Here is a 27,998-nt window from a genome sequence, read left to right as displayed (position 1 = left end):
CAGAAGTTTCAGTTTGAATGACAATGGTCGATTTGTTTGACAATTAGTCCGCAGCGATGTTTATCTTTTGTTATAGTTTAAGTCGGCATTAAGGAGTTCATTTGGTGTATAAGCTTAAGAATTTTCTTCGTTTTCCAAATTTTCCTCACTCTCCTCAACGAAGCCGCATTGTAACTCGTATAATCTTGCATAGATTTTCTTCAGAGCGATAAGTTCCTTGTGGGTGCCCATTTCCGCGACCACTCCCTGGTCTATGACGCAGATGACGTCTGCGTTCTGTATGGTTGCGAGCCGATGGGCGATAATGAGGCATGTCCTGCCTTCACTCGCTCTGTCCAAGGCTTCTTGGACCACCTTCAAAGGAAACAATAATAAAGTTTCATTAGCTAGAACAATAAATTCGGGATGAGGAATTTGATTGTCAGTATAATTACGCAAAATAAGGCACTTGGAATAAATTAAAATAACATCGTAAAAGTCAAAAGTTCTGATATAAGTAAAGGAGATGACACAGCTTAGTGTAATTTAACCAAAATCTTGGTTTCAACCTTTGACTTCTCATGTGCTTTATCGCTCAGCGGTATATGGAGATATTATAATGTACGTATGCATGTAACCGGAAACCATTGGAACATTGTAGTCTATCTCCATCGTTGGGCATTTACTGCATACAGTTAATTACAAAAAGCTTAAGCTGATCATTTTGTATCTTTTATCTAAGGCTATGATGAACGCAAGTGTCACGCAATCGTAGCAATATATGTGGATGCGGCGACCGAGAGCGTAGTAGCGTTAGTGGTGACGTGTGTGCGTGTGTGCGTGCGTGCGTGCGTGCGTGCGTGCGTGCGTGCGTGCGTGCGCGCGCGTTACCCGCTCGCTGTGCGTGTCGAGCGCGGAGGTGGCCTCGTCCAGCAGCAGCACGCGCGGGTCGCGCACGAGCGCGCGCGCGATGGCGACGCGCTGCTTCTGCCCGCCCGACAGCTGCGACGCGCGCTGCCCGATGCGCGTCGCGTAGCCCTGCCGGCGAGCGGTGGCGTTACTCGTGGGGGTCGTGGGGCGCTCGCTAGCGGAGTCGAGTGCGACGACTCGCTGGTTCGTTTCTCACATCGGGCAAGGCGGCGATGAACGAGTGCACGTTGGCGGCCTTGGCGGCGATGACGATCTCCTCTATCGGAACGTTCCTGGTGTTGTCTCCGTAGGCGATGTTCTCGGCGATGGTGCGGTCGAACAGCACCGGCTCCTGCGACACGATGCTGAGGTTGCGACGGAGGGTCGACAGCCGCATGTCGCCGACGATACTGTGGTCGTCTAAATACTGAAATGGTACTCTTGCTTAAGTATGTATATTACACAAATAGCTTAGTACTTTACTTAGTTATGTTTAGTTTGAAATGGTGACTGAGCCAATGTAACGTTAGGGACACTGCACGAGGGATGTCCCTAACCTCTGTTGGAATAATTTCTTAAGGTCTCTGATTATTCTCAGTGATATTCCAGCGATATACGCTGCAGTGCCGTGTTCTTAGTTTTATTTTATTCACCTTTCAAAAGTTTATTTGGGAGAGTTACGGAATATTTTTTTTTCTGGTTCAAATATAATTTTGAAACTGAATCTATCTCAAACTAGAAATTGTTGTAAGGTGGCTTCAGCGCTACAAAACGTACCACATGACCGTCGTCCGGGTCGTATAACCTTTGCAGGAGCTGTATGAGGGTAGACTTCCCGCAGCCGCTGGGGCCGACGAGCGCCACGCGCTTCCCGCACGGAATGAGCAGGGAGAGGCCGCGCAGGACTTGCACCTCGCGCCGCGTCGGGTAGCGGAAATTTATGTTCTTGTAATGGATTTTACCATCTGCTACCTAAAAATTGGGAAACGATCTACGGTCAAAAGTCAAAGCCAAATGTAGGTAATTAATGATTTTCGAGACGAACGGTCTCGAGCAGCGCGCGAGTGCACTCACGTAGGCGTCGGGCACGGAGGGCGCGTGCGTGCTCTCCACGAGCGGGCGGCGCGCGAGCAGCGTCATGACGCGCCCGGCCGCCAGCACGGCGGCGCCGAAGTTCGGCGCGAAGGCCAGCGCCTGCCCCATCATCCACGCGCCGAATATCAGCGCTTCTGACACTCTGGGTACCGTACGTATAAATACATCTCTCTGTTCAGAAACTATATTAGCGACTTGCGAGGATTCATTAATACGTAGATAGACAAGATCTAGTTCCATGACTACGAAGAGCCAAGACATCATAATCACTTAAAGGTTAATTACCATTATAGGAATCATAAAGAGAATGTATTATCGACTAAACATTATTTAACAGAGTAACATGTATAAGAGCCGAGAGCACTTCGGGTGTACTTTCGATTTCAGACTACAGTCCACAATATTAAAAGAGATCACGAGCCGTCGAAAACATCGTATTTATTAAATTTACTTCCTAATAGTTCGGCTGAGATATTCGACAGTTCCGAATGGAGTGAACGAATAAGGCATGAGTTTAGGTCGCTAAGTGTATTGTATCATGTAACAGAGAAATAATAGCAGGATAGAGACCGGCCACACCATTAGCAGTAGTATCTTTGGAAATGAAATAATCGAGCTCTCCCCAGAGGCACTCACTTGATGACGTCCTTGTAGGGCACCTGCTGGTCGGCCACCAGCACGCCGCCGTACCACAGCGACAGCGCGTAGCCCGCCACGGGCGCCGTCTGCCCGAAGGCGAACACGGCGCCGCGCCAGCGCAGGCTGCCGCGCGCCGCCCGCCGCGCGCCCCCGCCCGCCGCGCGGTACCGCGCCAGCGCGCTCTCCTCGCCGCCTGCGCCGCGCACCGGGCAGCTCTTAGCGCCGGCCTTCCCTTTCCCGTACAAGCCGTTGCCTTATATGTCTACTGCCAGACTAGCAGTTAAAAATTAAAATTTTGCTCTGTGACGGAAAAGGGAAAGAAAGCGAGATTTTTATTCGGTGATAGAGCCTAGACGATCGCGCAGATGTGTCACGATAGTTTTCATTTTTTTCTGTTCGACTTCGAGGGTATTATCGTGTAATTATTTGATTCGATAACGGCCATAATCGTAGTGGCAATAAGAAGATTGGACAATCATTATAACAACATATAATCGACATTACAGATTTAGGTTAGAACCTAGAAGAAAACAAAATTAAATCAAATTCAAAAAATTTTTTTTACAATATCTAAGAAAGCATTAGTAGTATTTAATCGTATTTCTTAAAATAAATTTCTTTGTCTGTTCCCCTTGCTTGCTTGTTTGAGTGGAAAAGAACACAAGACTCTAGGATTAATATAGATATATCAGATATATACGAGTAGCATAATTTAATTTATTAAAATTACTTACAAAACGCAGACACTGTCCTAATATTGGTGATAGCCTCCGTCGCTATTGTCGTCGCTTTGTTTGATGCTTCTCGTATTGTTGCGATGCCCTCGGCCAGCACTCGGCCTTCCAACACGACCGCAATTATGACCATCGGCACTGATATCAAGGACACTAGCGTCATGCGCCATGTGTAGTACATGGACACCATAATACCGATGAGGATGGTGGCTGATGCTTGCATGAGCGCACCAATTCGGGTACCAGTGGCCTGTGATTAAGAATAAGCGTTTTACGAATGTTTTATATTTTCGACGAATTTGTGCTTCCGACTAAAAATCATAAGTCTAGCTGCTTCGTGACTTTAACTTATTCATAGATTAGACGTTTAAGATTCAAATCATCCTTAGTCTGATGGTGTTTCTAGGTTAACATTTATAAAGACAAAATTTAAATATAATTTACACACATTCATATTCTAACTTGTAAGGACTCTTTCAACGATGTTTCCAACCTGATATAGTGTTTTTTAAAGGGTAGGAAAATATTGTTCAATATCTGAAAACATTCGATAAGATTTACGTCACAACTGACGAAACAGTGGCCTAAATGTAGTCAATATAAAAGCATTCAAATATCAATATTTAGAATATTAATCTATTTTGATCAGAGACGTGACATATAAACATACAAAATACGTATTTCCATCTTGTATCTAAAATACTTTTTTAAAATTCATCTTGAATTTTATATTTAAATATATTTTTTGTATCTTAGTATTTTATAGATACATTTTCTGATAAAATATGTTACAAAATTATCAATGCATTAATTGACAAAAAAATGAGACAAGATTCTATGGTGTGGTGACATTTATCAAAAAATTAATGTGGTCTACTCAAATGTTGCAAGTGGTTCAAGAACTGTTAATTTGGACTAGTTAATTGTGTCACCAGTATCAAAAGTGGAGTCAAAGTCTTTTAGAGCTAGATTGCAGGTGACCAACAAAACCCCCAAAAGTTTTGTGCCGTCGTGCAGCTAAAACCAAAATTAGCGACGAGTACAAAGAATATTTGAAAAAAGTTAAGATTGAGTTGAATACTGTTGAGTTTGCGTGCAGTACAGGTGATATTTGGCCTACTTCTAAAAGAAGTTATTTAGGGGTCCACTCTATAGAAAATGACAACTTCGAGGGTAAAAGTGCTGCTAAAACTTGAAGAAGATTCAAAGTGGCTCACACGTATGATAAAGTTGCAGAGATTATAGCTGATATACATTCAGACCATTACAGTATCAATTATTGTAGGAACAGTCACAGATAATGACTCAAAGAAATTTAAGTACATTCAAATATTATTTTAATACAAAAGTATTTTATCTTTAAAAATTATTTGGAACATACCTATTTTGTATCTAGTATTTCAGATACAAATCTTGAAAGTATTTTGTAGCTGGTATCTGAAATACTTAATTTGAAAGTATCTTGCATTTTGTGTTCCAGATACTTTGTAAATCACTGATTTAGATCATACACCATATCATTATTAAGCGCAAAATTGGTTCACAATTCTTTCGAACGTTTCGACGTTGTTACAAAGTAAGTTATTGTACTGATAAGATAGAATGTTATTTGTGTGGCTAATACATACACCTTGGACCGCTGCAGCGTCAGAAGCGAGCCTCGCACAGAGCGCTCCGACGCCGTTCTGAGGGTTGTCGAACCAACCAATCTCCTGTTGCAGCATCGCTCGAAATGCAGCTACCCTATATATAAATGTATTGATAGCCAATAATTCTCATCAAACATAAATCAGGATAATATTGCAACGGTAAGCATAGGTAATGAAAGAATTTAAAAGAAAATATTTAAAATATCACGTTAATTTAAAAGTTAATAGTAATATAATTAATAATTAATTTAAAAGTAAATTAATGTCGCCAAGATGTACGTTTTCTTGATGGCTGTGGCTATAGCTTACATGGCTTGTATTGTTTATTTTCTGTTTGGTCACGATCATAATAGATGTTACCAGTGGTTGTATGTGGACTGATAGTTTATACATCAAACGAAAGCTTTGGTGATCCTTATTCATCACTTTCCTTTGCGGATTATTTTCTATGTTCGTTAATTTTATATTTTTTTCATTTAAATATTTATACAGTAACAATAAAGAATTTCTTATTCTTCTATTGGAGCCTCATTTAATGGCTGCAATTGACAATTAGCATACTAATTGGACATTATTATTTGGAGTATTGTATAAATCAATTCAGCTGTTGAAACTGGTGATGATCAGCTTAAAATTGTCGGCTTTATCGATTTTTTGTCGATATTAATTATTTCGTGTGTGTTTTTAATAGAGTACAAAAGTTACCTCAGTCTAGCCGTGAGCCTCACGCCTGTGATGTTGAAAACAAAGATTTGGAAGAAAATACCGATGCCAGTGTACATTCCTACTAGTAAGAAAAGTATAGCAATGATGTTGGTACCACCACGAACATAGTCTTCATCCTTACTTTCTAATAACTGTAACAGAAAAATACTTTAGACCAAAACATGCTATCATGAGTTTTATTATATAGCGTTCAATTATTTTTAATAGATTTTAATACAGTTTTTTAAAGAAGAAGCTTAGCCAGAGTCTAGGGCTCATTGCTTGGTGGTAGGGTTTTATGGGTACCATCTGCTCATCAGATATTCTATCACCACCAGTACTTAGTATTTTTGTGTTCCGGTATAAAAGGTAAGTGAGTTAGTGTAACTACAAGTACAAGGGACATAACATCTTAGTTCCCAAGGTTGGTTTTATTGTAATGTAAGGAATTGTTACAATTTCTTACAGCGCCAATATCTATGGGTTAGGATTACCATTTACCATCAGGCCCATCCGTCTAACTAAATCATAAAAAAATGTTTAGTTACTTTAGTGAAAAAAACGGCTACCCTATGTAGCCGTTTTTTTATTGACATCTTCGAATACACTTTGGGAATAATCCTGAGTGACTTTAGATCGGGCTTTCTTTGCTCAAATTTTAAATAAAACAAACATATGATTAAATTACTTACGCCATATGTTTCACCGAAGAGTATAGCAAAACACGGAAATGAGGATCCCACAGCGATAGCCGCTATAATTCCTATGGCCATTAGATGTTTTTCCGGTTCACATAATTTCAAGATTTGCCATGTTGTCGGCTCGAATTCTTTTTCCTCCTTTTCGTCGAGAACTACGCTGTCCTCAGAACCTGAATCCTCTTCCTCCATAGAATTACTCTTCATCGAATCGAGGGAAACCATCTTTTGAAGTTTCGATCTTCTCATTTTGGCATCTGTGGTTGGATCAAAGTTAGCTGTGGATTTTTAACAGTTAGAATGTTAGTTCTACGTTGGAAAGCCTATCTGAAAAAGAATCGTGCCATAATTATCGTCATGTCGATTGCTGATGAAAGTGCGTGACCGAAATGTATGCATGTCGATACTACACTGGAGAACTAAACAATATTTTGTAAGCAGTTTTTCTACTGGTTAGTAGGAACACTTTAGCTGTTTGGAATGTAAGGGTTGATGCAATAAATATTAAATACAATGTGCAGTTCCTGAGCGTTGAAATTATTATTATATTCGTACTTACTTTTCGGGGCACCCGTGTGTCCATCAGGTGCGATGCTTGGCTCGTTCTCCAGTACCAGTTGATAGTATCGACCTCTTAGACTTAAAAGTTCTTCATGAGTACCTTCTTCTACCACTTCACCCTTTTCGATGAAAACGATCCGATTCGCATTAAGCACCGTTGCTAATCTTTAAGATGAGATTTTAGTCATAAGATTTGCGTATTTCAACTCGCATAATCAAATTGGTAAAGTTCTATGAATTACCTGTGGCTAACCATGATGGTGGTTCTTCCATACGCAGCTGCATCTAAAGCTCGCTGAACCTTTGCCTCACTCTGCGAGTCAAGAGCTGAAGTGGCCTCGTCGAGGATGAGAATTTTCGGTTTCCGGACCAACGCTCTAGCTATTGCGATTCGCTGTTTCTGTCCACCAGATAGTTGGGCGCCTCTTTCACCAATCATGGTATCATATCCCTGTTAATGTTATTTTTTGATATTCAGATAATCTCGTAGTCTGGTTTTTAAATATGATATAAACGGGTTAATGAGGTTCCTGGTAAAATACGACTAAAAGATATATGTAGCATTCAATGATGTAGTTTATCTTGTGAATCTTAATTGTTCTGAGTATCGAAAATTTGTTAAAATAAAAAAAATGTTTTATTTACACGATCAATGATCATATACAAACTTACATTAGGTAAATGTCTGATGAAGGCATGACAGTACGCTTGCTTTGATGCTATAACGATTTCTTCGTCCGTGCAGGTAGGATTGCTCATACTAATAAAAAAAGAATATAAATAATAACTTATAAATAAATAAATAATCAATAAATATAATAAATAAATATTGGACAACATCACCTACATTACACTGATCCCAATGTAAGTAGCTAAAGCACTTGTGTTATGGAAAATCAGAAGTAACGACGGTACCACAAACACCCAGACCCAAGACAACATAGAAAACTAATGAACTTTTTCTACATCGACTCTACCGGGAATCGAATCCGGGACCTCGGAGTGACGTACCCATGAAAACCGGTGTAGACACTACTCGACCACGGGGATCATCATATCCGACCAAGGATTATTAAATTGAGTTTTTGGAATATCACATGTGAATACAACTCACCGTATATTCTCCTTAATAGACCCAGCGAAAAGAACAGGTTCCTGGCCAACGACTGCGATGTGACCCCGGTAGTGTCGCACGTTGATATCTCTGAGGTCATTGTCCGATGCGGTCACGGATCCCAAGTCTGGATCGTACATCCTTTGCAAGAGCTGTAGTACTGTGGACTTGCCGCTGCCACTCGCACCGACGAGTGCTATGGTCTCGTTACGATTTATCTTCAGACTGAGTCCGTTTAGGACCTATTTTAAAAATTCATTTATTATTTAATTTGGATTAAACGTTCGCATGGTTTTTGTTACTTTATTTTAGGAACGTATAAAAGAAAATGGTCCAGCTGTTGGAATGTTATAAGCCTATAGAATCATAATACTTCAATAAACCTAACTACCGTCCCTACACCGTCAGTACGCTGTCAACACTGTATTTAGGATGTTATGAGTAACATGTCTTTAAACAGACTCACGCGACGCTTAAACCGGAACATAGTTAATATCTGATAACAGTAATACAACATCTGGGAGAGAGCTCACTCAGAAAAGACAGCACAGAGTTACCATAATGAATGTAAAAAGTATGTAAGGGCTTAAACTTCGCAACAAGAGACAAGCATTGGTGATTAGTTGTTGTAATCGTGTTAACTTAATTTACGAACTCCTCCATCTTTTAATAACTGAAAAAATACTCTAGATATACATATTATATATGATCAAGTAGCTTATACATTCATTAGATATTAATTACTCTCGAATTTTATTTTATTAAGAAACAAATATTGTAAGATATACTGTTTTGGTGTTAATATATTTAATTCTCCCGTATAACTAGCAAGTAACCGATTACCTGAACGTCAGGTCGAGCTGGGTATCTAAAATACACGTTCTTCAGCTCCATGTCTCCTTCCAGAACAGGCTTACTGCCTTCGGTCGACAAGCTGTCTATAGTTGGTTTCCTATCGAGTACAGAGAAGATCGCCCCCGCAGACGCGCGCGCGCCGGCGATCGCCTCGAGGTGCGGCGCCGTCAGGCCGACGTTCTGCGCTCCTTGGAGGACGCTGAAGAAGATCTGGTGAACACATTTAGAAGGCTGTACGAACCCTCTTTCAAAACTTATTCCCGAAACATTCCCAAAGAGAAGCGTCAGACAGGAGGATTTTGTGTTGGTGTTATAATTGAAATAACTTTATTGAAGAATATTTTGAAGTTATTTTAATGAGAATTAGTTTCCTTAAGGAGTATTCCTTCACCGCCGTTCACGAGATGAATTATAAGATCAAAAAGCACATAAAAATTCAGTGATGCTTCTCCGGAATTAAATCAGCAAGTTTCGTTAATATTTACGTTTTCTAACCTTTGGGCCGTCTTGATAATAATTAATATCAGACTATAAATTGGGATACAGACCAGAAAATGAAGTTGTAATGGTTAAAATAAATGGGAGAAGTTGGAATACCTAATATTATTAGCCATCATATTACCAATTATATATTAATAGGGACATTTAATATTATGATGCCTTTAGTTTAGTATGATGTAATACCGTATCTTGCACGGACTCAGCTGATTGAGAAAATTATGCTGACGACGAAATGATTAAATGAATTATGTTTTGCATTTAAATGTATATTTTTAAAATAAATAGCCTACTTACAATCATCAGAACAGCTGGAGTGTACACCGGTTCTTCTTCGTGTCGGCTATCCAAGATCAAACCCACACCGTACCAAAAGGCCAACGCGTATGTAGCATAGATAATAAGCCACATGAAACCACTACCTATACCCGAATACACCCCCTTTTTTACACCAGTTTTTTTCGCTGGATCAAGACGATTTTGATATCTGTAAAATGGGATAAGTTATTATTATTGGATTATTGGAATGTTTGAATGAATTATAAGAAGTCATATCAAATTACAGTGACTAGTGTGGTGATATGTATTATATTATATACCCTTATTATATATAAAGAAATAATAATAATAACGCTTGCGAATAATCAAATTTCGAACCTATCGATCTCTTTTTCTTCCCCCCCAAACGCGACCACGGTTCGGATGGAAGAGAGAACTTCCTCCGCGATGACGCCGGCGACGCTGTACGCCTTCAGCTCTTGTGACGTCAACGACGATTGAACCTGATGGTTTTATGTCATAAATATTAACCTTTGTCCAAGAGAAAATAAATTAGCCGTAAAAATTTTCTAGTATTACAAAGGGATTATATGAATATGAATTTCAAGTATATGCGTTTTTACTATTTTTCGAAGGTAACGAGTAATTATGTATTAGTAAGATTTTAAAAAAAAACATCTATGAACAAATGCTTGGTGGTAGGGCTTTGTGCAAGCCCGTCTGGGTAGGTACCACCCACTCATCAGATATTCTACCGCCAAATAACAGTACACTGTATTGTTGTGTTCCGGTTAGAAGGGTGAGTGAGCCAGTGTAATCACAGGCACAAGGGACATAACATCTTAGTTCCCAAGGTTGGTGGCGCATAGGTGATGTAAGGAATGGTTAATATTTCTTACAGCGTAGTCTATGGGCGGTGGTGACCACTTACCATCAGGTGGCCCATAAGCTAGTCCGCCAAACAATGCCATAAAAAAAAAAAAAAATTTAAACTGAAAGTTGTTTTATTTTAAATCAACTTTCAGCACAGCGTGAGTATACCTTAGCCACAATAGCCGTAGTGGCGATAATGATCGGCGCACAGGAGAGAATGACTAGCGTCAGCTCCCAGCCGTAGACGCACGATATGATGACCGCGGTAACAAACGACATCACGAGATAGATCAGCATCGGTATCTTCTCACCGATCCCTTCGCGATATTTTTCCACGTCACTGAAAAACAACACGTTATATTCAAAATCTTTATTCATCATGGAAGCATTAATTGCTTATTGATTATCAAAAATCCATCGACGTTTTGGTGAGAAACATGTCGGATTGAAAATAAATAGCAAAAAACTCAAGCAAATATTTAAAAAAAAAGTAGGCTTTGTGCACTCTCGTGCCCTTTCGTGTTTTAAAATAATATATGTACATATTAATAATATAAATGATTAGAAATAATTATTGATATACTTTTATTATTCACAGTTTTTTGTTATTTTTTGTATGGGGCTAGCAATCTTCAAAATACGCCTCTGGATTTGACGTTTTAAATCGTCTATAGAATTGACCTGTACATATATATTTAACAATATACCAAAATTCATTGTCAATTCTTACGACCCCCCACGAGATGGATTATAGCGATTCTATTCCATTCTGCCAAAACTACGTATCTTTAAATGATGTTTTGTAATCATTTTACGTTCCCTTATGATATTATATTATATCTGTGAGTGTATCTTAATATGTAGGTACAAAAGTTACCGTCACAAACTGGGAGCTTACTCTGAAACTTTAGTTGCGAAGTTCATCGAAGTGTTCAGGTCATACCACGTGATATCTTGACGCAGTACGGCTTGTAAAAACTTTTCTTTTACTCTGTCGATCTGTAATAATATTAAAATGACATTAATAGCCTAACAACCATTAAACTTTTCCCTAATCAGACGATTAACACTTTATCACACGTTCGACTATTCGAGATCACGTTCGTAACAACGGATTGAGAGTTTCATCCCAGTTAAACACCACTATTTTATACGTGCTTAATTAGTTTCTATAAATCTTTACGTGTTCGACGTAGAAAACATCATGGGAAATGTGTCTAATGTGTCGAATAAAAAGCAGTCATACGAATCCACAAACACGCATAGGATCGTATAAGTGTAATAAGCTCCAAGCCATCACCTTAAAAGGAGAGGAGGCCCACCAGAAATTGGAATGGAATCATTTACTAAATTTAATTTTAAACAAAAAGTTTAATTAAGTTATTCTATGCAACACGCCAACTACCCTATTTATTATTTGTCATGGTAAAATTAATTCAGAAATAAACAACACAATTATTTTCATAGCCTCGATTGGCGTGTTACTTTATGTTTACGGGGAGCGGCTCGTGTCGGTCAGGGTTTCCGTTAAATCTGCTCCACACCTGGCTATTAAAGGTACAATTTGTAGCCGCATAGAGTCGGTTAAAAATCAGCCGTATCTATCTCTAGCCAAAAGTCATTTATGGTGATATAAATGTAATTTAAGCGCATTATCTAACTTTATAATCTATGTAATAATAATGTAATTTAATAAAAATACCTGTCTAAGTGCGGCATAATTAAAAAGATCGACACTGATGACCCCCACAAGGAACTGCAGCACGGAGAACACCGTGCAACCGATGCCAAACGCCTGCGAGTCTTCGATCAGGGCTTGACGATTCTCTTCTCGGCTTGCGTTTGTACTGAGTTGTTGAAAGTGTATAAATATATTGTATAGTAATAGTTACATATTTTTTATAACTAAGTAGTATAAAATGACAACTACATACTTAAATTAATAGTTTAAAAAAATTGTAAGCGGACTGGCAAGTAGGCCATCTGAGGTAAGACGCCACCTCCCTAGATATTGGCCCTGTAAGACGGCGGTGTAAAATGGCGGTGACTACTTACCATCAGATGGCCCGTTTGCTAGTCCGCCTACTTATATCATAAAAAAATGGATGAATTTATTCCTCCATTGGGTACAAGGTACTAGGTACGGTAATATATCTGCGGATACAAAAACGCGTGTCTAAAAAAGATAGATCCTGTAACACTAGGTCAACAGGCCCTCAATCCTAAATAATAAAAAAAACATAAATACTAAAATTTGTACGACTAAATTGCTTTAGGATATTGAATATAATAAAACAAAGTTTCTCTATTCAAAAGGAAATTTTAAAATATATTTTGGGGATTCTTTATACCAGTAGAGGTTTACATGTAACTTTTATTAAATAAATGATTTGATTAAAGATCCTCATACTCACAGTATCCTGCCTCCGCCAAACCAGGCAATAGTGAGCGTTGGCGTTGAAGTCCCATTCATAACGGTTCGATCTATAAGTAGCGATGTGAATTCGCCGTATATGATGACACCGACGGGCACGAAAAGACCGTTCAGCGAGGCGAATATCACACCCAGGAATAGCAGAACGAACTCCCATGGCTTAGCAAATCTGAACTATATTAACATTAAATTACGTATTATTTTCAATATTTTACAAAATGACTTCTATGTTCAATAAATATTTATCTACCAATATTTTGTCGTATTGCTATAAGCTAAAGCTCTAAAACCTTGTATTTGCGTAGTAGTTGTATATGCGCAGGATAGGGGTCCTTTTTCTAGCAGTGGGATTAGAAAAATTGAGTAAGTGGTTGAATATACTCTAAAGCAAACTTGATTAACGACAATATCTTAAATCTTATTTTATTTCCTTTGGTCATGATTTTGCCACTTTTAAGTTTTCTTGTAAATACAAATATATCTTTTGTATATCTTCTATTCTTCTATGAATTCGGATACTGTTTGAACGATCACCATTAAAATGAATGTTTTTAGTCTGTGTCGTATTATTCGCACAATTGTTATTCATACCTGTGCGAAGGTTTCTGGTGCATGAACTTATAGATAGAACTTACGTGAGTCGGATGTTTATTAAAAAATGACATTAACTTGTTCCTATACTATTACGATTATTACTTTACACTACTATTAAATAGAAATAAGGTAAAATTGAGTAATTTAAATAATAAATATATATTTTATATCAAATCGCAAATCTCTTCATATATAGATCTAATCATCCACGAAGGAGCGTCTGGGTGAAATTAATTATTTTTTTATTAAATAAACTTAACAAATATAATCTAATTTGAAATATTGCTGTTCAGCTGTCGATTAGTGGATGGTAACCAGACGGGCTTGTACAAAGCCATACCACCAAGAAAGGTTGATAACCTTTCTTAATAAATGGGCTATCAAACGCGAAAATATATTTTTCAATCAGTAGATCCTGAGGCACTTTCAAACAAGAAAACTCTTCACTATTATATACTGAATAGTTATAAATAGATTTTCACACCTACTCTATAAACTTGTCTTTATCATTGATTATTATAAGAATACCCATGTAGCGTAATTGACAATGCCCTAACGCCCTAAATTTAACTTTAATTTAATCAATTATTTATACTTACTAGACTAAACCAAGAAACTGCGTCTGTTTGACTATTAGGATCCGCTCTGCAAATAAAATTGTTTTATTCATAAAATGTTATTTCTATATTAAGCAAAGTTGAATGGATATTCTAGTGAAATCTAATTCCATGTGTCATGAATCATGAGCTATGTGAAAAGCGCGACTTTGTTCGGATTCATACCGTTTAGAAGATGCCATTTCCAAGGCTATATTTTTATCCTTGCGCTGCTAAACAGATCACGATAATATAACATTAATTTTAAATCAAATAAAAATCATTGGTTATTTTTATTTTTTTTTAATTCATATATCAAAAATAACATATTATTAATTCTTATAATGAAATTTAAATACTATATAATATTTTAAACTAAATATAATACATTATTAAAGCTGATTTTATATTGTTAGATTATTATGATACATTATTTATAAGATTATGTTTTCCTTCACCAAACAATTAAAAAAAAGATACAAGTATTAATTAAGTACCTATTCGAATATTATGAGATCTTATATAACGGATTAAAATCGTAAATTCAAATTAGATTCGTTTATATTTCAATGCAAGTTGGTTTTTATTTTAGTTAAATTTATGTATGTTGATTTATGAGTAAAATACTATTTAATAATTATTTTAAACATGCTGCTGGTAATCCTAATAAATAAATTAGACCAAGATTAGCAATTATTTTCTAAGAACTAATTTCAAAAATGTTATAAACCGATTGACATCGTATCATTTAAATGTCAAAATTTATGTCGCGTGTCATTTTTTAACATATTTGCGATCAGCTTCGAGTTTGTTCTTACTATAAGAAGGGTAATTATTCCAAACAACGTTAATTTTAGTCTAATCGAATTGAGATGTATTTTGTGTCTGTTCAAATCAAAATATACTTTATTCAAGTAGGCAATTTTACAAACAATTTTGAATTGTCATTTAACAAACTATTCAAAGTGAAGCTACCACCGGTTCGGAATGTAGATTCTACCGAGAAGAACCGACAAGAAACTCAGTAGTTACTCATTTATCATACAGACTGTAGTCTCGATTATAATTATTATGAACTGCTTCGCTGGTTAGTGGTTAGACATAAGGCCAAATACGCCGAGCATCTGAGTATTAACCCTAGATCAGGCCGATAAAAAACCGTTATTGGGTTTTTCTGTCAAAAATAACTCAATGACAGCCCGGAGTCTGCAAGTTTGACTTGTCGTCCCAGAGTGAGGGAATAGAGAGCGTATCTGTGTTAACGCACACACCTGTGGTCTATAATATGTCCCATGTAGTTGGCTGGTCTCCCTTGAGATTGGCCGCCCAAGATGGAATCGTTCAGGATGACATCATCGGTTACGATTATGTATTAATTATTTTACATAACAGTATTTTAACATCCGAGGAATCCGTATAGATTCAAGTCGACCAACTTACATATATAGCTTTTATTGTACTGCCAAATTTATGTATTTATATTATCTCATCATCATCATAAATACGGAGATAATTCCATAGCGTCATAGTATCAGCTATTTCTTTCATTAGTTGTGCGTGAAACGGTAGCAAAAATGCATCCGTCCATGCTCACAAAATAAGACATTTCCAACATTAGTAGGATTGGTCATGCTCCTTACAAAAACGAAACATGTTTACCTGAACTAATATTATAAATGCGAAGGTAACTCTGTCTGTTACCTCTTCACGTTCAAACCACTGAACCGATTTAGATGAAATTTGGTATAGATATAGCATTAAGTCCCGGAAAAGGAAATTAAAGGGTTACTTCTTTTTATTTACCCCTCGAGGGAGTAAAATGGGGTGTGACGATTTGTGTGCTATTGGTAAAGTTTTATAATGCGGGTAATGCCGCAGGTTTCACTAGTATATTATAACATTTATATAAGAGTAAATTATTATAAATTGCTTCATATATAAAACTAGTTTTATCGTATCCTTGTTACAAGTCACAAGCATAATCAATTCGAACCGTTGAACGAATGCCAAGTTTCTTTGATCGATGTTAAGAGAAAATATTTACTAGAGACATTTTTTTCATTCAAAATAATGTTATTTGATGGTTTACTTCCTTAGCCGAAACTTACAAGTTTCTTAAGTCGAAATGGAAAACGAAATATTTGTAGAATTACATCACTAGTAAAATTTAAAGTTACGGAAACCAGCATTTCCATATTTCCGATATAAAAATTGGTTGGCTGTTTAAATCTCAGGCCTATATATCCACAATAACGTCGATCGATTGCTTTAGTGCTGCTTTGGAGGAGGAGAACCACCCAATAATCTTTCAACAACATGTATAATATTAGAAGAGATAAAATATTACGTAACAAAGCGAAAAAAAAATCATATAAATTTACCTCTTCCATTTCTCCCCTTAAGTTTAAATCTCCAAAAAATACTTTCATAGTAAAGGGTTACGTTGTAAAATAAACCTATATATAGTACGACAAAAAACAAAGACACAAAAAAAAAAAAAAAACGATCGACATTTGACGAATTTATTTAGTGATATGACATTACAAATTATTACGTTTGCGTATAAAATATTTTTACATAATAGCGCACTTAATTCGAATGTGATCGGTTTTACGAATTTTATCGATGCTACAGCTAAGTTGTGTCGTACTATACTAAATTCTAACTTTCCAGACTCAGTAAATATAACAGTTCGTTTGTCTGTTTGCACAATGACTTTATAATATAGATACATGATAAGACAATCGAAGAGAAGTAACTGTGCAGGCAAATATTTATATTTCAAATTATCACAAGAACAAGAAATCGTCTTCGGTAGTGTCTATCAAAAGCGAGACTTAAAACTTTAAAGTAAATTCGAAAAAAAAGGTAGGTACGTAATTAATAACTTATATTCATAAAATATATTTTATAATAATAAAATTGACACGCATTTAATTTAATAAATAAAGCTTACCCTTCTTCCTTAAACGCTCTTTCCGTTAGAAATGCAGACTGTTGAGCAAGCGAGCTGATGGTGAGCGAATTCTGGCGGAAGCTGAGGGTCAGCGCCGGCCGCTGCGAGCCTCGGCGACCCGAATACTTTGACGTGACGCTTCTAGACGACTCATTGCGTTTCATTCTCGGGTTAACCGTTCTGTAAGATAATCAAAATCAGATCACTGTAAAATATAAACTATTTCTCACTCCATCAATATGACATCAATGATAGGATCTAAGATATAGTCTTTTGTGATGATTTTTCAACAAATGTATTAAAAGTAAACAGCCGGAAAGGAAGAAAGGCTCAATGGCCAAATTGGTAATTTAGGGAAATGAGGTTTATTGAATTAAGTGTAGGCCTCATTTTTTCAAATGCATCGCAGGAAATGCCTGCAATTTCATTGAACTACGTAAGCTGGAAGTAAATGGTCCTAAAGATTATGCTGGTATTCAGTAGTAGGATATCGTTAATATTTTATTTTGAAATAAAAATTCACCATGATCGCATTCGTTTCAATTTGCAGATATTATTTTACATTAACGAATCTGCTTTGTAGAACAATGTCAAAAGTATTATTACATCATAATTATATTACACAGCGTCGGATTCAGAGGTCTGTAAGCCCCATGCCAGTCGTGGAGTTTAGGCACCTAATTATTATTTTACAATATAACACTTTTTTTTGTATCAATAACTTACTTAAAGTAAATTTTAAACTTGACTTGTTGTTTTATTTGTCGGGATTCTTTACTTTTAATTTTTTTTTTTTTTTTAATTTTATACTTTTATATTTGTGCCTTGTCCAAAATAAACATTTCTTTCTTTCTTCTTTATAGTTTCATCTATAAGACTACACATATGAATCGTAAGAGTAAGATAACAAATTACTTACGATCAATAATGTCATCAGATTCATCATAAGCACGTGTTTTTAAAGGCACGTGTTTTATATTAATCATATTAGATTGTGTTTGGACACGTGCATATACATATTTTATAAGCCACAAATTTACTTATAATAATGCGTAGACGATATGATTTCTTACAGTTTCACTTTGATTTAAATTGTCAAATCTCAGTATGACGTGTACTTTTTTGTATATTATGATAGGAACTTCTTATTATTAATCGTGTCTTATTCCAAATTATGTTTTTGTTCCATTTGCTGTTAAAACACTTGGACCTTGGAGTAGTAGTGCAAAGAGTATAATACCTCGCCCTATTTCCTCCACTGGTGACAGGAGGTTTATTTTTCGCCCAGAGGAAACGCTGGTAGTATTCTTGCCACCATTCCACGCGGTCATGATTTATATAGCAATTACATTTAATTTATATTCTTATATAGTTAAGGACTGGTAATAACTCTTATTTAAATAAATATATCTTTTTTTATACGTTTCTATGTATGTATGATTTAGAAGAAACTGAATATTTATATAATATAAACAGTTATTATACCATACATCTGAATTTTTTTAATGAACTTGCATATAATTGAACCTGTAATCTTCTAATTACTTTTTATAATAAGGAATCCAAATCCTCAAATTTTGGCGTTTATAATATTAGTAGGATATGTATTACGAATAATAAACGAAATTCAAACATTTCTTAAAAACGTACAGATGTTCAAAATTTGAAAAATTAATAATCACTGAGTACATGATTTTATACATTGATTGATTACATGAAGTTAAATGAAAATATGTCTGTAAGTTTTCATGGAAAACCCAATAGTACGAAACCTTCTCTACACGAGGCAGAAAGGCTCAAGACCGTTCTTAAAAAAAAAAACTAACATTATTAAATAAAAAAATTAACGAAAGATTTATCTTTCTACGTCCTGCGCTAATTCGAAATTCAAAAAAACTTATTCAATAATTATCTATGAATGGATTAATTCGTTAAAATGGGTTGCAAAGATCGATTGATAGAGTAGTCGACGTAGTACTGCATTGCGGCGCGACGCCTCACGCTCGGCGGCCATACAACGATTTTACCATTCTCAGCCGACTGGATAAAATAAAGAGTCGTGTATTTGAGTACATTTTAGTACGATCATTTTATTATTGTAACTTTTGATCTTTATCAAAACAGTAATTCTCAAAGTTTTCATTACAATATTATATAGACTATAGCGTTTAATTTTACTTTTATTCAAAATAAGAATATTTTATTCAAGTAGAATTCCACGAACAATTTTGAGTCGTTGTATTTAAAAGATAAAATTTTATTATATTTTACCATCGGTGCGGATTGTAGGTTCCAGCGAGAAAAAAAGCGCAAAACAACAAAACTGACAAGTTTGGTAACTACTGAAATTAAATACTCGTACTATAATAATACTATGTTTATTATATAAAATCAAATTATTTATCTCATTATGAATTGTATTTATTTTAGATATTTTAATAATGTATTTGTGAAGTTATTATTAGTAAAGTTGGAACCGAAGGTTTTGTCATTTATTTATCTTAACAAATGTATTTAAAAAACTAATTTGTTGTATTATAAGGATAAGTAATTGTCTTACCAAAGCACAGATTAAATATTAACAAAACATCTTACGTCTATTGCACTCTGTTTTTAAGTACAGACCAATTTAATAAGGAAACATGTTTGACTCTATAAGGCTCTTTAATTTTAATGAATACTTGTATATAGTTAACTATTTTTCAAGTATAAAAAAGTTGTTTTGAGAACAAAAATGTAGCCTATTTAAACAGCTTCCTTCCAAACTACCAAATAAAAAAAAAGCCGTGAAAGTAAAAATAAAGCCAGAGTATTTTTCGCATTTGGAATATTAATAATTCACATGAATACGACTGACGTCTTTTATACCACATTATATAGAACGGAATTAGGAAAAATATCCATCATATCTATGGTAACATTGTTATACATCACCATTAGTAATCAAGTAAAATATTTGTCATTACAGCCGCCCTCAGTTCAATCGAAAAATAAAGAATTTTATTTGCGCTCATTTCTAATTTTATTCTACATCTTAATGGTTTTATTAATTATTAGTTAAAAAGATATATTATAATTCTCATCTATAATCATTGATTATGCTTAATTTATATTTTTAATACATATTGTGTGATGTGATAATGCACAGTGAGACTACCTGTCAATAGTAGACCATCTGCCAAGATAATTTTGTAATGTAATATTATTTTTAATGTGTTATTGTATCTTTCTGTTGGTTCTCCTACCGAAAATAAAATAAAATAAGTATAGATGTCGTAAAAATGTTAATTGGCAAAATAAAACTAAGGTCATGCGTTCAGGCGTCACGGGAAACCAACATTTTAACCAAAGAGATAGAGTTAATTATCTTCAGACATGGCATCGAACAGTTAATTCACTTTACCACTTCAAAAATAAAATTTGAAAATAGCTGGAACTTTGTAGGAATGGTTTTAAAAGATTGCTCTGTTGTGTGGTGTTATTTCTTAGTTTTTAGCTACTAGTTGCTAAGTTATAAATTTACGTTAAAATGCTTAATAGTTTTATAGCAGTTCAATATGTTTCCGTAGTCTATTGCGCAGCGGTGTAATGTTGATGAGTTCAATATTATTAAAGTAAATTATTATTTTATTATTGCATTACCTGTACTAATATTATAAATGCGAAAGTAATTCTGTCTGTAACCTTTCAAGGTTAAACTGCTGAACCAATTTAGATAAAATTCGGTATGAATATGGTTTGAGTCCTGAGGATATATTTTTTTCAAGTAGACTTTTACAAGCACTTTTGGATCGTCATTTTACAGAGATATATTAAAAATAAAGCTACCACCAATACGGGATAGCAGATTCTACCGAAAAAAAAACCGACAAGAAACACAGTAGGTTTATAACATTCTATTTTACAATATTTGAAATACATTATGTTAGTTCAATACAATTATATATAATAAATCCTGCCTGAAAGCCAACCTGCCAATTATTAATATATGTCATATTTATTAATGTTTTTTTTTGAATATTTGAATTTATGATTCGGCAAAGTTAAAAATATCTGCGGAATAATTTTAATATAGAATCTAATACATTGATATATATTACATACATATGAGATGAGATTTAGAAGTAGACAATTTTACTACTCTTCTCTAATATAATATATTCTCTACTGTGCAGAGATACAGTAATAAGGATTTTATTAGAAAATTTCGAATTAAAGATCCTACATTCCTTTACATATATACAGACTTATACATTTCAAATATTAGGTAAACAAAAATTGTTACAAAGAGAACATCAATATATATTTTATAACACGCTCTGTCTAAGACCGACGTCAGGTCACTTAAATATGAAACTACAAGCTTATACTTAACGGGATAACTTACGACACTCTGATTTTATACGTTCTTGTCGTATATATTTGTCGCCGTCGTCACTTAAATTCAACTTAAATTAAACTCTATTATTACAGCCTACGTTATATCGAAATATGTTTTGATTTTAGTCCTAACCTTGACAACATCATCGATTGAGACTCAGCTGAGAAAGCCGAGGTGACATCTCCGGGAAATTGTATCCTAAGTGTCCTGTATCCTACATAATGCACATCGACTTAAGACGTTATTGGAATGAAGGAGGCTCAGCATGTCCGGTTACAGAGGTGACCCCGTAGAGTCTGTTAAATATATTTTAGGAATAAGGATGCAGATAAAGCTCTTATATGATATATATATATATATATATATATATTACTTGAACATAATATTTGACCGACATAGATAAAGTTAATTCAAGTATTAACTTTGAGCGACGATTGTCTAGTGTTTTGTTATGTATTTGCTTTTACCGGGTTCAGTTTTTATCAGTCAAGTACATTTTGTTTATAAAGATTATGTAACATCAACTGGCAACATTGTGAACATAATCGAATTCGTCTATTTAAAAATAGAACGAAGGTAGACGTATTTTAAGATAATTCATGCAAAACTTAGCGGTTAGCATCTTCCAAGCGTACTCGGAAATGCAAAGTGAATGGAAAAAATCGTTTAAGTGAAAAATGGGCATGTAAATGAATAATCGTACAATCGACTATAGAGACATGATCGCCAGACGGTAGACGTTTTATTTTCGTTTACAAAATTGATTTAGATCAAGGGCCGGTTAAAACTGAATAGGACTTGTTATTGTTGGACATTGTGACAAGCCAAGTGCATCTGCCAGTGCGTCTATGCTATTATTATAATCGAGTTACACGGAATTGAATCTTATGTTCGGTTATCAAATTATAGTGACGTGTTATAGTCAGGTGTGGGGTTGTGTAATGCCCGTTGACGTTCGTGGTTACGTAAGGCTTTGGACTGTGACGTCATTGGTTTTTCAACAGCAACGGTGGTTGCTCTAATGAACTAGTTTAAAAAAAAATACGAAACGAAATTATATAAATTTAATCGTCGCACCATAAACTAAAAATTAATTGAAAACAGTTTACCTACTATGAGAGAGATTTAATCTTTTAGTTTAGATATAAAAATAGTAAGGATGTAACAATATAATGATGTACAAGATATTTTTTTTCCTGAATACTTTTAATAGAGAAACTCTTTGATCAATAAAAACACGAAATAAAAAAAAAACCGGAATGAAATATAAAGTATGTTCTCTTCTGTACATGAAATATATTTATGCCAAGTATCAAGTCGATTGGTGGTTGCGTGAATGAAGGACAGACGATTAAACGCATCACACATGGCATTTATAAAACTGGTGCCTTTTAATTTCTATAGCGTAACAGAGTTCTGAATAAAGTTGAGTACATCAAATTTTTTATTCGATAATCGGTCAACAAAGGCAGACAGATTATAGTCTTATGAAATTCAGCAACGTTTTTTTTGAAAATTAAAAAGTAGTACTTTCAAACATTTTTATTCTTATTTCAAAATTTTATATTGATAAAACTTTCGTCAATACCTACTAAAGAACGAAAAAAAATATGACAAACTGGTACTATATATAGCCTTTGCCTATGTAAATATGTAAGACATATGACAAATAATATCTTTTTCCGTCTCGCATTTTTAAAATTGGAACGATAATTATTGTTTTAATATTGACAAATAACCAGTGTTTATTCGTTTTTATAAATCAGAAGAAAAAAATATTGATTTTAATTGATACTTTTTTTTAAATAAATTTTTGAAATTGCATTTTTGATTATTTTGAAAAATCTAAAAAACGTGATAACTTAAAAATGGTTCACTTTTGCATCATGCATATGGGGGTTAAAATTATTGCAAATAATCACCCCTATCACCTCCTAACGTCGAATTTCCAATAACCCTGTATATATAAATAGGCTTTTGTGTTTAAGATCGCATTGTAGGCGGCACAGTCGCTTGAATTAGCGGAGCGCTCGCTCGAATGTTCTATACAAGTTTCTCATTTTTAATCCCCGTTAAGTGCATGTGTGCATGCATTTTTATGGAAATCTAGATGAAAATAATATAAAACTAAACTAAGAATAGATTTCAATTTATCAGAACGTTGATTAAACAATTATTATTTTCTCAAAAGAGGATGATCGAAGTTGAATATAAATAAATTTGACTCATTTTATTTATAATTTATGTTATGTTATAGGGATGCAGAAAATGTAAATTAGCTATCTAGTGCTAAGTGGTCCCCATAGACACTGGCTCTGGCAATAGTATTAATTTCTATTCAAATCTAATTCTACCAGAGGATCTAAGATGTTATATTCCATGTACCTATGATTACACTGGCTCAGTCATAATAAGTTTTGCTGTTTGGCGGTAGATGTGGTAAAGTGTTACCATCCAGAAAGAACAGCCCAAAACCCCACCAATGGTGTGAAAAAAGTGACGATTACTTAAAACAATGATATCTTTTCTTTTATAAATGTGAAAGGAACTCTGTTTGTCTTTCTGTATGTCTGTCTGTTGCTCATTCACGGCCATATTTAAATGCCCTGAGCCCAATTTAATGAAATTTGATATGAAGCAAGCTTTGACATGGGTTACTTTTTTATGCCTAACGCCTGATGACGAATATTTAAAACGCGAGCAAAGCCGCGGGCGACAACTAATTGTAAATAAGTTCCAAAAAATAGTTGACGTTTAAAAATTTGATATACTAATCGGAAACCCTACAATATTACACAAAAGCCTCCTTTTCTCTCAAAGAGAAGCTTTAGAACTTCACGTTTCTCCAACTGTGATGATTCTTTAATTATGTGATTTTTTAATTTATTAAGATTTGACTCATGTAAATTACATCGTAATATTTTTTTGTTCCCACGAAATTAATAAAAAACACAATACAAGAATAAGGCACAACTAAAGTAATTGATTTCTTCTATTTGAACTTAGGTTCTTTGAATACGATTCACGTTTCCAATCAAGTCCATCTCGCCTTATTAACTCGGTATGGCAATTTGTGGATTACTTTATCGACGTGTCATTTCAATATATTATTAAGTTAATTCATATTATGTTAATTCTTTCAATTATTACTCGCCCAATATATTAAACGGGGTTGAATTATATAAAATAATATATCGTTATAAATAAATATATTATTTTAGATAAATATATTTTTTAAATTGCTAGTTGGTACTTATTAATTTATTATTTGTTAATTATTAATCAGTCATTAAAAGTTACCGTTCATTTATTTGTTCAATATTCAACTTCAAAAACAATTTAATCAAGAAATTATAAAATACTAGATGAAAACCCGGCTCCGCTCTGGTAAAATAAATAAAACTAAACAATTATAAATAAAAATATATTAACTACCGTACTCCTGCACGAAATTATTATTTGGAACACACTTTCTGAACGCACCCGTAAGCATTAAACATGGCCGCCCGTTGAACTGTCATGTTATTGAATTTCATGGATTTAATGTCGAAATATCTCAATTATACGAATCTTACGGATATATGTTATTGACTAAAAAATCATTATTTTTTAACGATCTATAATTGTGGATAGCTTTTGATCGGGTCTATCGTAGACCTGCACGAGATTATTAATATAGATGTTCTCCAAAAGTAGGATTTAAAATTATTCATAATGGCAACCAGCTAACGTTGTAAATTGGGCTTCCATCACAATATGGTGTCTAGACATACAAATACACCATTTTTTAGGGCATATAGTTAGGCGGACTGGCCAATGGGCCACCTGACGGATAGTGGTCATTACGGCCCTTTGGCAATGAAGGAATATTGCTCATATCACCGATGGGGCTTGTGCAAGGTCGTATGGTTAGATAGGTACCAAATGTTCTACAGCCAAGCACTATTGTTGTATTCCGATGTAAGCAGTATTGTTGTGTGTCGGTTTAAAGGGTGAGTGAACCACTATAACCACAGGCATATAACATCATAGTTCTTAAGGTTGGTGGAGCATTGGTTGTGTTAGATATGATTAAAATTTCATACGGCACCAATTCCTGAAGTCTTAAAAAACATTTTGCAAGAAATAGAACAATAATATGTGAAAAACATAATTATAAAATAACTGAAAGCAAGAATGTCAGAAAATATATTTGTTGTAGACGCTATGAAAACGAATGCAAAGTTATGCGTCGCCGGCGTCGTATCGTCGTGCGGTACTGTAGAGGTATTCTGCAAGAGTGTGGAATGTCATAATGTAACATGTGACATTGCCTTCAATCATTATAAAATTTATAAGACGCACACATCAAAATGGCGTATGGACTTAAGTCGGTTGTCGAATATGTTTATTTTTTATTTTTTTATGATATGGGTGGCAAACGAGTCGAAGGCCCATCTGATGTATGAAAGTGACTACCACCGCCCATGGACATTTGAAACTCCGGGGGATTGCAAGGGAAAAGCTGTTAGCGTGCGGTACCGCCACTTTATGAGTGAGATACGAAGTGATTCCAGAATAGCAAATCTAGTAACGAATGTAGCACATTTGAGACTCTTAGCGTAGCGTCATTTTCGGTCTAATTGGCCGTCGGATGGTAAGTTGGTCACCACTGCTAATAGACTCTATAAGAAATATGAATCATTCCTCATATCAGCAATGCGACACCAACCCTGGAAACGTAAGATGTGACGCAACTTTTAGTTACACTGGCTCACTCGTCCTAATGATTGGACAACGATTTATAAACTTAAACAACAATTGTTTTCATTCCGCAAAATTTAAGAAGACGTTATTTAAGTCGTGAACAAGAAAATGAAAATAAAAAAATATTGAGTTAAGATAACAACTGTCCCCATAAATTCAAGATCCCCCCTACCTTGGCCTAGTTTCATAGTAGTCAAATAAAAGCTATTTAGCTAAGCTTTTTAGATGTGATATTATAAGCAAGCATCGAATTGTTAATCAAAATGAATACAGACAAAATAATTATCAGATCTCAGTAAATATGATTTCAATGATGGAATAATTTAATCGTAATCTTCGGGCCGGCGCCGCGACGCGCCGGGATGGCGTCGTCGTCCTTTTTCTGTGCCAATTAAGTATCGTCAACCCTTAAACTATATTAGGGAACTCTTAGCACATCATTTTCAAAGTTTATTGGTAACTTCAATAAAAACTTCTTGAATTATAATAAGCAAGACTATCTTTTACGCATGTTAATTTTTAATATATTATTTATTTAATATTGCGAATATTATGCATCATGTCTGGTGTATATCCAAAACTGTATTTTCGTATTTTTCATTGCAAAAATTGTACTCCCATTTTTCAAGGAGACTCTTATTACAGGCAATACAATTGTACTTATTATTAAAACGCATTAAAAAAATTAACCGTAATATCTGTGAAAATAAATAAATTTATTATTATTAAAGTTAAAGAACTAACCCTGAAATCGTGTGGTTATTAGTCAATATAAAATATAATTTACGAGGAACGCTAGCTAAGTTTAAAATAATATTTTATCGTTAACACGTGTCAAATTCATTTGCTTTTTTTTTTATTTAAGCATATCAATCACACATATTTTAAATCAAAATAATTCAATTCATGTTTTTGTACTGTATCTATCATCCTAGCCAAGTCGTTCACTAATTGTTGTCCTACGACCTTCTCATGGTATTTTTTGGCAAGTAATATTTTCCATTATGAAAAGCTACAAAGGTTTTTGACAAATGAGGTTTTATTAAGAAGCTGATTGGTTTTCGTAAAAATAAAAAATAGCTAACTTGAATATTGTTTACGTAGGTTTAATAAAAAGCTATTTAAGTTTGTTTACTACTGCAAATGGAATTAATGTTATGGTAATCAAACTGTAACTATTATACAAATTATTGCATGCTATCAAACGCCTAAACAAAGTCGAATTGTTATTTGGTACGTGAGAAAAATATTTTGATTCTTGGAACTTCGCCAAATGTTTGAAAAGGCTGTACGTTTAACTCTCTACAGCTAAAAAAAAGGAAAAATGGTTTTCGAAGATACATTGTTAAGAATTATATTAAATTAATTATAAAAAATTAAAATAAAAACTTACCTAGTATTCTGTAAAAATTGTTATCCTGAAAATACCTATTATTTGTCAGCTCCCAAAGAAGATATAAATTTACTTCCTTCATAAGGACACTAATTATTTCTAAACTTGAAGCGGATGAAAATGATGGAAACGCGGGAAAAACGAAGCAATATGGCGACGGGCACAGGACGTCAACCCTGCGCAGATGTTGGCAGCATACTGGGTGGTTTTGGCAAAAGAGCGACTTATCTAGTGGAATAGCTGAAGTGACTTCAAATATTATATCTATATCTGTATCAAGGAAATGAACGAAAAAATTTTGGTCGTCATT

The 27,998-nt window shown here is 34.6% G+C and overlaps 1 protein-coding gene across 3 annotated transcripts; it reads right to left on the bottom strand.

Annotated features, from left to right (window-relative positions):
• Position 1: 1 nt before the first annotated feature.
• Positions 2 to 27,895, bottom strand: LOC113400714 (multidrug resistance protein homolog 49). 3 transcript variants are annotated; one of them, XM_026640363.2, is made up of 24 exons: positions 27,689 to 27,895; positions 17,169 to 17,348; positions 14,216 to 14,261; positions 13,003 to 13,196; positions 12,291 to 12,435; positions 11,487 to 11,587; positions 10,757 to 10,928; positions 10,094 to 10,218; positions 9,734 to 9,923; positions 8,927 to 9,148; positions 8,084 to 8,325; positions 7,642 to 7,729; positions 7,212 to 7,420; positions 6,968 to 7,134; positions 6,403 to 6,686; positions 5,711 to 5,862; positions 4,985 to 5,099; positions 3,357 to 3,606; positions 2,620 to 2,815; positions 1,963 to 2,125; positions 1,666 to 1,860; positions 1,106 to 1,315; positions 871 to 1,017; positions 2 to 354 (listed from the first exon to the last, which is right to left on the bottom strand). In XM_026640363.2, the coding sequence occupies exons 2-24, from the start codon at positions 17,330 to 17,332 to the stop codon at positions 115 to 117; spliced, it is 4,017 nt and encodes a 1,338-aa protein (XP_026496148.2). In that variant the 5' UTR covers positions 17,333 to 17,348; positions 27,689 to 27,895; the 3' UTR covers positions 2 to 114. The 3 variants fall into 3 exon arrangements, with proteins under 3 accessions (XP_026496148.2, XP_026496149.2, XP_064074525.1); XM_026640364.2 differs by having other exon boundaries at positions 6,403 to 6,665; XM_064218455.1 differs by lacking the exon at positions 27,689 to 27,895 and adding an exon at positions 14,399 to 14,445 and having other exon boundaries at positions 17,169 to 17,252.
• Between the last annotated feature and the right edge of the window lie 103 nt (positions 27,896 to 27,998).

The sequence above is a fragment of the Vanessa tameamea genome, chromosome 22, assembly GCF_037043105.1.
Source record: "Vanessa tameamea isolate UH-Manoa-2023 chromosome 22, ilVanTame1 primary haplotype, whole genome shotgun sequence".
Taxonomy (NCBI): domain Eukaryota; kingdom Metazoa; phylum Arthropoda; class Insecta; order Lepidoptera; family Nymphalidae; genus Vanessa; species Vanessa tameamea.
This window is presented reverse-complemented; position numbering and strand designations above follow the sequence as displayed.

Coding starts and splice junctions, on each gene's coding strand:
- LOC113400714 (XM_026640363.2), bottom strand. CDS start 17,332: ATGAAACGCAATGAGTCGTCTAGAAGCGTCACGTCAAAGTATTCGGGT. Junction 14,262..17,168: donor AGAGCGTTTAAGGAAGAAGG/GTAAGCTTTATT, acceptor TTTTATTTGCAG/AGCGGATCCTAATAGTCAAA. Junction 355..870: donor TCGACACGCACAGCGAGCGG/GTAACGCGCGCG, acceptor TTTCCTTTGAAG/GTGGTCCAAGAAGCCTTGGA.